We start from the raw sequence: 8,841 nt of genomic DNA, 5'->3' as shown, positions 1-8,841 counted from the left end.
TGTGTGTGTGTGTGTGTGTGTGTGTGTGTGTGTGTGTGTGTGAGAGTCCAGACAATCGATACTAATCATTCCAGCTGAAAGCACTAAGGAGCAATGAAAGAACTGAGAAGAAGAATGTGATGAAGTGTTTAGTGTTGGGAAAATGTTAACGGCTGGGGTGAAAAATGAAACGGACGTCGTCGTGATCGTTTTAGCCTCTGCAAACAAACTGGATGAATCCTTTATTTACGAATTAGAATAATTATATAGAAGTTGGATTTTTTTCTTTTAAAAATAAATAGGAATTAAAGTGCAACTTGGACTTGTTTTGGGGTTTTAGAGTTTTCCACATTATTGCTCTTTTTATCAGTAGATTACCCATAAAATGTCTGACTAATGGTTAATAAATCACTCTTGGTTTCCTGCTATCAAGTGTGTGACCTTGGTTTTTTTTTAAAACCATGTAATCAGCCTCTAAGATGGCATTCTGACGGACTGGACCTATTTACGGATCAATACTACCACTCAGTTGTCCTGTAATGTATTCTGACCAAGGCAATTAAAGTAAGCTTAGGCCAGTGATTTTTTTTGATCTGCACAAATCGATGCAGGGTCTTCAGTGGTTCGAAACCCCCGATAGGTCCATTAGGATGTTGGAGCCTGAGGGGCTGCAGATATTGTAGATAACACACAGCCTCACAGCATGCAGGGGAGAGGTGACCAGCCGTGTTAACGTGAAGATAAACACAGCAAAACAGGTGGGCTTTCTGTTTGCAGTTTTTATGGCGGTGAAGAAGAAAATACATTTTTATCAGGCTGAATCAAACTCACACTAACCTGCTTTTTCTTCCCTCTCCTGTTTGAATAAAAAAAAGGTAAAAAAAAAAATGGAAATGAGGACAAAGGGGGGTGCAGCATGAAAGGTGAGGCAGTTTGAGGTCAGGTGAATCTGAACAGACTGAAGGAGGGTGCGAGGAAATAATAAGAGGGATAGTTAGGGAGTCAGTATAAATTAAACGGACGGAGGATTTCTTTTCATTCATTCTCCATCATTAAAACTACGTGCTCGCTTGAACACAGACAGAAACTGGACTGTCGGGTCCCTCTTTGGGTTTCAGGCTCCAGKGAGCCGTCCAGCTCCAACCTTCCCTCCAGTAAGAGACACAGAAAAAGCCTTTTTGTCTCCAATGTCCTGAACGAGAGGTCACAGTGAATGTCCCCAATCTGTAACACTTTCTGCTTTCTTTTTAAAATATGCCATCATTCAGTTTCCTCTTGATTTAAAGAGGTCAGCGCATTCTTGTGTTACTTTGTTATAAAATATCTGCTTTTAACTGCAATCAGTATGTCATCCTGCAGAATGTTGTCTTCATAACGCATCACTAACTTAAACACCTTGAAGGAGGAACAGTTTATATGAAGGAAGGCAGACGTAAGTGTTTAATTTCAGAGAGTCKGTCTTTTAGCTGTTTGTTTTAGGAAACACAACGAGCTCCAGAAGGGGAACTGGCTGAGTGAAAGTGTATTTGCATGATGGCTAATCTGTTAATCGAGCCTGTTCAGTCGGGGCTAGCGGGACTACTAACAGGATTAGTTCATTGATCTGCACACAAAGACGGCACACATGAGTCCAGCCAGCCGGTGGAGGCAAAATTGGCCCAAATTCCTCCAAACTGGAGTAATAATATTTGAAGCACAGGGTACAGTGACCCTCACTGGACTGCAGCTGATCAGTAACGTCATGCTTAGTTCACTGTGACTTGTACTTGACTTCCAGCATAAAGAAGAGTCAAACAATGAAATGTTTCAATCAGTTCACCACCAGCACTTGTCGTCTGCAGTGTGATGACATCATAAAAACCATCAGGCTCATTTATCCCAAACATAAGTTATTCCAGCTCAGAGTTGTACAGTAACTAAGGACAAATACTTTGTTTCTGTACTTAAGTAGAAATTTTGGTTATCTGTACTTTATTTGAGTAATTATTTTTCGGCGTACTTTTTACTTTTACTCATTCCATTTTTACACAGTTATCTGTACTTTCTACTCACTACATTTTTAAAAAAAGGTAAGAAGTAGAAAGTTGTTACTCCTATTTTATTCTGAGTTGTTATTACTTAAAAAAATACTATCCTAATAAATTGTGTCTCCTGGATAGAGTGAATTTAACTGTAGTTGGATGAGAAGTATAAATATAAACCAATCTGAAACCCTATTAGCTTGTACACAACCCATCACAGCTGCACGCTGTTAGAAAAAAATATTTTTGGAGAAGTCACCTCCCAATAAGTCATTTTGGAAAATTTAACTCAGTGGTTCTTAACCTGGGTTCGATCGAACCCTAGGGGTTTGATGAGCCGGTCTCAGGGGTTCGSTGGAGCCTCTGCCATGGAGGTAAAGACACACTWGTGAAAAGTTGTGATGACACRCCCCGCTTGGCCATCACTTGCTGCAGAGGATCACGTGGGATTGCTTGGCCAATCAGTGCTGGCCCCAAAAAAGTATTTTGTGGATTCAAAACAACAAAAAAACAAATTGTTTAAAATAAAAAATCTTATTAAAATGTTATTCTTCAAAAAAAAAAATCCAAATTTATTTGTTATGGGGGCTGAAATTTTTTATGGGGCCAAAATATGTATTTTTTGGGGGCCAGAATAAAGTCATACTGTAATTTGTTGTGAGTTCATGCACTGTGCTGGTTTTGTTCTTTGAGCAAGGCGATGTTCATGCACGGCTCATTTTATACACCAGTAAAAAAACATATACCTATGTCTTGAATTTGGAAAAAAAAAATCATAATTTATTTATCAATAAAAAGGGTTCAGTGAATGCGCATACGAAACTGGTGGGTTCGGTACCTCAAAAAAGGTTAAGAACCACTGATCTAACTGCTCACATTTACTCAGTACTTTTACTTTTAATACTTAAGTAGATTTTGTCAGAAATTTACTTTTAATACTTAAGTACAAACAATATCAGATACTTTAAGACTTTTACTCAAGTAATATATTTAGAGAAGAGTTTAACTTTTACCAAAGTATTTTTATGATAAGATACTTGTACTTTTACTCAAGTATCACTTTGAGGTACTTTATACAACACTGTTCCAGCTTTATACAGAACCTCTAAAAGCATGTGATTATTTTGGAATCAGAAGTTTCTGTTTTATTTAATAGTTTGTGCTTTTAAATGTTTTTAATCTCCATAACACTTCTGGTTGTTAATATCTGACACATTGGAAATCTATGTAAAATATTTGATAAGTTAATAATTTTTTTTATCATTTTAGCTGTTCATAAAAATTAAAACATCCAGACAGAATTGTCTTTGTCCTCTGTCTGCTGTGAGAACTGAGCCAAAGACAGACATCCTCAGATTTCTCTAAGTTGTAAAAACTAAATGTGACTCATTAGAGCGGACCACCTTCCATCATGATCCGTGATCCACCTTTCAAGCTTTTGTGCTGGTTGTCGATGCTTTGAGGTGTGAACATGGCTCAGCGTGAGCCCCGACCAGTCTGCAGCCTCGCAGCCCTTTATGCAACAGACTGTGATGTGCCGCGTGTGCCGACACTTTTCCATCAGAACCAATGTGAACATTTTTTTTTTCCTGCAAATGGAGCTCCGGTTGCTCTTTTATAGGATCAGACAGTTTAGCCTTCACTCACTGAAGACACGAGGCTTACACTGAGCCTCTGGTCTCTTTGTTTATTCTTTCTTTTTTTTTCAGGAAAAAATAAAGTTCGTCTTGTCCTTTGCAAATATTAATAGTTCTCAATAAAGAAATGCAGCAAAAAATGTTTAAAAACATCCATCAAAAAGCAAAAATTGACTAAATTAAATGTTCACAATTCTTGCTGGCCCTGAAAAAGATGAAAAGATCAGACTTTGGGTGGTGTCAGCAACCATCACATCTTTTTTCTTTGTGGAGATGCATTAAAACGCTGCTGGAACAGAACGTACAAGTGTTACCTTATCAAGGTTATATTATTTGAACGCTCTGAGTCTATGTGAATAGAGATGAGTTTTAATGAATATGAAACGAGTGTAACAGAGTGCACGGTGACAGAGGTGCTCCTGTCAGTGTATACAACTGCTTTGACTATTATTTAAATGGAAATGGAGGGGTGTTGCAGCCAGACATCACGGTGTGTGAGAGTTTTAATAATTATGTTGCATTCAAACCCTCATCCAWTCAGGAGCAATGTAATCTTCTACTCCAGGCTTTGAACATCTGTTTAGGCTGTTTGTGTGTAAGTGCACATCTATTTCTTTTTTTTAAGGATATGAGTGTGTGTGGGTGACTGCTGCAGCCGCTCATTGTTGCTATGGTGACAATTGAACTTGAGGTTGAGGCTTCTGTATTTGAAGTTGAAGCTGTTGCATAAGGCCRAGAGTAACACACTGATTCGCACCATGCAAAGCAATTACTGTGCTCTTTTTGGAGATGTGTGTGTGTGTTGTCTGTGATGAAACAGGAATGTGGGGACTGAGTCATGCTGTTGCCCCACAGGAGACGCACAGAGGTCTGAATATTTCATCATCTTTTCTATTGGCTAAAAATACCCTTCATCCTGGTCTTTTTTCCTCCAGTGCAGAATTGAAGCAGCAGTTTTTTTCAAATACAAATCGAACTAATAATGTTTACTTAGCACAGAAGTCGATATGTCACAGTTTGTAGGTGTTTTTATAGAAACATGACCAACATTTTATTCATATTTGAAGTTCTGTAGCTGCTGTTTAGTTGATGGATTCATCAGTTGTCTGATGTAGTTTATAAAAATGTGATCAAACCGAACACCTGAAGCTACATTTTTAGTCATTGCTTAATAAATGCAGGTTTTATTAAGCAGCATATTTTCATGGAGTCCCCCTTACCTCTCAGGTTTAAAGCTTCACATTCAGTTTGGACTTTACTTGTAGGAAACCTGAACTCAGACTGAGAGATGGTCACTGACGGTGTGTTTATGAAAAAGAACAGGACAGGAAAGATGAAGTAAAAATTCCTGKATGAAGCGTGACACAGCTGTACCCTTTCCACAACCTGCTCATTTTAGCTCTGCCTAAATAAACAAGTCTAGCCCAAACAAGGTTGTTAATTATTCACACTACTGAGTGACAAAAAGTGCAATTAAATCAACTTTCTAAAGAAAAAAGCAGGAGAGTGTTGATAAAATATGTAATTTATTCCATATGCATGTATTCTCTGATTGTTCATGTCCTCATTGGTTCTTTCCACTTGTTTGTTTAGCAGATGTAGGACAATAATTGGTGGAGATTTTATGTTGTGCTGACTCAAAGCAAGACTGTCAGGAGAATCATTAAACTGCCAGAAAGAGTTCGTATGCAGACTAATTATCACCCCTCTGCCCCGGAGACAAACACACACGTTCTGTTTCACACTCTTGTATACATTTATTGATAGACCTCCAGCAGCAGGCACATAAAATAATGAAAAAAAAAACTCTATTGTATAGTGAAGTGTGATGCCAGAAGGTGCAGACGGTGCCAGAAACATCAGTGTAGCAGGCTGCCACGTCCCTGCTTGTCTCTTAGAAAAACTCAGTACCTGGCACAGAGAGAGCCTGGTGTCCAAGGACAGAATGAAGGCTTTTACTGGAGTCCAACTGTGTGTTTGTCTGTCTGTGTGTGTTTGTGGAACGAGTGCCTGGGGAGAATCAATAGACAATTACAAACTTGCCACAGTCTTAAGTTGTCAAATTAACATTTTAAGTGTTATAAAGTAAAATGTTGCAGAAAACTCAGTTTTCAGGAACCCCGACGTTTAGATTCTGTTTCTGGTTGTACGGTGGGTTTCAGGTTAGCTGTACAGCATTTTGTCCCAAATGTTCAAACCATTTTTAGCTCCTACAGAAGGAGTTTCTTGTTAATAATGTATTTTTATTGTCTCTGTTTAGGTGTTAAAGATCAATCTTATTGGACACAGAAAACGGATTCTGGCCTCACTGGGAGACCGGCTACACGAAGACACTCCACAGAAACCTCCACGGGCCATCTCCTTACGGGTCAGTGAATATCTGAAAATCTACAATAACACCTGTAACCAAACATTTTGAAGTAGGAAACAGTAGATKTTTTATTGGGGAGACAAAAAGAAAAACTGGGGCTGATGTAAAATATGTAGATTTCATCATGTAACCATGTCAGCGAGACACGTCTCACTTCTCACTGACTATAAACTTCCTGTTCTTGCTGTTGCCACCCAAAGGCAGTAACAAACTGTTTTTTTTTTCTTTCTGGTGGTTTGTTCTGAATAATAATTACAAGGAGGAGGATTTCCTCTCCAGTCATTACTACTCTGTCATGTCCATCAAATGATCTCTTGTTCTCTGTGCTCCTAAGCCARTGAAGRCCCTRTRSATCAACAGAAAYACTAAAAMATGTGAAAGATGGTWCATTTCTGTARGTCTAAACAATAAAACAAGTGTTTKAGAAAACAATTGAGTTTTGCCAAAAATAGGAAAATTCTCTGGTTTTCAGAATCCCAAAAATCAAACAACATATCTTAAATTACAACTAATACAACTAAGAGTTTAGATTCYGCTAGATAAACAAATACAAATGAATATTTAGGAGTTTAAGTTGACTTGTAATGACTGTTTGGACATGGATCCAGGGCTGCGAGTAACACACACCGACACATTTATCAAGTGTTTCCTAACAAAACATTTTAGTTGCAGGTTGAAACTGAAAACTGAAATGTTAAATTGCCGTACGTGTGCCTGCACGTACTAGCAGCAGTGGCTCGGCACATTCTGAAATGATGAATGAACCCTTCCTGTTTTCTTCGCACACRCCCGTCTTGTACCAGGAGCCCGGGGGAAACCACACCCCTCCCCAGCTCAGCCCTTCGGTCGGCCAGGCAGCGTACACAGCGGGGGTCCCTGGTGGATCTCTGGACGTCCAGCACCTCATCATGCAGGCGGACGCCCGGCGCCGACAGCGCAGCACCGAAAACTACTTTGAGGACGTGCCGCGGTCCAAGCTGGAGCGACAGATGGCTCAAGTCAGCATGGTGAGGACGGGAGGGAAGGGATGAATGGAGGGATGAATGAACAGGAAGGGAAGGGGGGGGGGGGTGGAGGTAAACTTCCACTCTGTTTGCACATTTTCAATGATACTATTATAAAAGTGTTATTATAATATAAGTACTGGTTAATGCAAAAGATTCATCCAAGAAAATAAAACAATATAAAAAATGTTTAATATACTAAATCCAAAATAAGATATTTGACTTTGAATCAAGACAACACGTGTACAAACATCTGCCCCTGCAGCTGTGTTGTGATTGAGTTTGATTAGGGTCTTTTTGTGTCCCGCCGTGAATCACAGAGCTCATCACTGCAGACTAACACACACTTACGGTTATCCTGCTGAATCCTAAATGCACGTGCGTCACACTGTAGCTCCCCTTTTCTAAAAACAACACTCTTGAGGTGGCACTGGTGACTCAGCTTGGCAAGAATAGAAGGATAATATCACAGGAAGGAGGAAAGATCTTTCCTCTGTCATTTCCTCCTCACGTTATTCTTAAATCTGTTTTTACTGTTGAATAGACTTCTGTTCTCCTTCTGTGTTTGAGGGAGGATAAATACCCCAAAAGTAACCATTACATTTATTTTTTACAAATCTGTTGATCCTTAAAGTAGCTCATGTTTAAACATTTATTAAAAGTTAAAACCCAGCTAAATTAAGCCTGCATTTGACTCATCTGTGTTCTGCAGATGCTTGTTGACCTCTCCTGTATCTGCACTGAAAATCCTCTCCTTTGCATTCTTTCACCAGCTTTCTGGCAAATAAAAACAGTCAAATATGGACATGCATGCCATGTGAATACTTTAAGACAATCAAATCTGATTTCAATTGTAAAGGAATGAAATCCACAGATGATTGACAAATATGTAGTTTGGATTAGTGTTCTCTAAATAAAGTCCTTCAGGTGTTTGTGTTCTGTCAGGAGAGCTGCTGAAAGATATTAAAATATTGTCCTGATCGTAAAGCTTTTATGTCCTGAACACCTGTTTGATAGCATCTGTTTCCAGACATGTGATTGATTGTCGTTTCAGGCAGGTGAATGGTGTGAGCCAATAACATTGCGTCCACCTAACGAGGCCACCTCGTCCACACCTGTGCAGTACTGGCAGCATCACCCGGAGAAGCTCATCTTTCAGTCCTGTGACTACGAAGCTTATGTGAGTTCAGCTTTTAACTTTACCTGTCTGAGAATTCACAAGAATRCAGTCATTTATTGTTTGTCATTACGATGCTTACAAAAACCAGCTAAGATGAATTATTCTAAATAAATATACTGGTTTATCCTAAAGTCCAGAGTTAGTTTTCACTTTAAACTCAACATGCCYCAGGTTTACCTCTGTTGGTTTTTCAGTCTGTTTTTCTCTGTTTWTTAAATTTAGACTTTCGCCAGTTACATAAAAGATGTTGCGTATCCATGTTACCACGGATACAGCCCTGCACCTCCGATAGGTTACATACAGTTCTTTCAGGCTGAGATTATTACTGTATATATTTAAAGCAAGATGAGCACTGCAGAAAGAAAAGAAATGAATTCCTCAACCAGGTGTCTTGAATTTTTTATGATTTTGAYACACTCATGTGTATCTAAGTATTCTGAGATGTTTTGTGTTGGTCCCACTGCACAAAATAGAACTAAGAACACAACTGCTGTGATGACACTTTTTTCACACAGACGTTGCACCATATTGGCACCGAAAAATACCTGCTGCTTTTTAAATTTTTTTGGTGAACAATAAAACCAAAACAATAGCTGCAAGCAGGTATGAGAGTGGTGTTCTAAACAACATTGGGCCTCATGCAAGAACC

The 8,841-nt window shown here is 39.0% G+C and overlaps 1 protein-coding gene across 7 annotated transcripts in view; it reads left to right on the top strand.

Moving 5' to 3' along the window:
* The window catches only part of anks1b (ankyrin repeat and sterile alpha motif domain containing 1B), a 187,814-nt gene that overhangs the window by 162,283 nt on the left and 16,690 nt on the right, over positions 1–8,841 (top strand). For all 7 annotated transcript variants that reach the window (XM_014004217.1, XM_014004221.1, XM_014004216.1 and 4 more), the window contains 3 exons: positions 5,898–6,005; positions 6,812–7,015; positions 8,067–8,192. In XM_014004217.1, the coding sequence (XP_013859671.1) occupies positions 5,898–6,005; positions 6,812–7,015; positions 8,067–8,192 (438 nt within the window). The remainder of the gene's footprint in view (positions 1–5,897; positions 6,006–6,811; positions 7,016–8,066; positions 8,193–8,841) is intronic.

The sequence above is a fragment of the Austrofundulus limnaeus genome, unplaced genomic scaffold, assembly GCF_001266775.1.
Source record: "Austrofundulus limnaeus strain Quisiro unplaced genomic scaffold, Austrofundulus_limnaeus-1.0 Scaffold22, whole genome shotgun sequence".
Lineage (NCBI taxonomy): Eukaryota > Metazoa > Chordata > Actinopteri > Cyprinodontiformes > Rivulidae > Austrofundulus > Austrofundulus limnaeus.
This window is presented reverse-complemented; position numbering and strand designations above follow the sequence as displayed.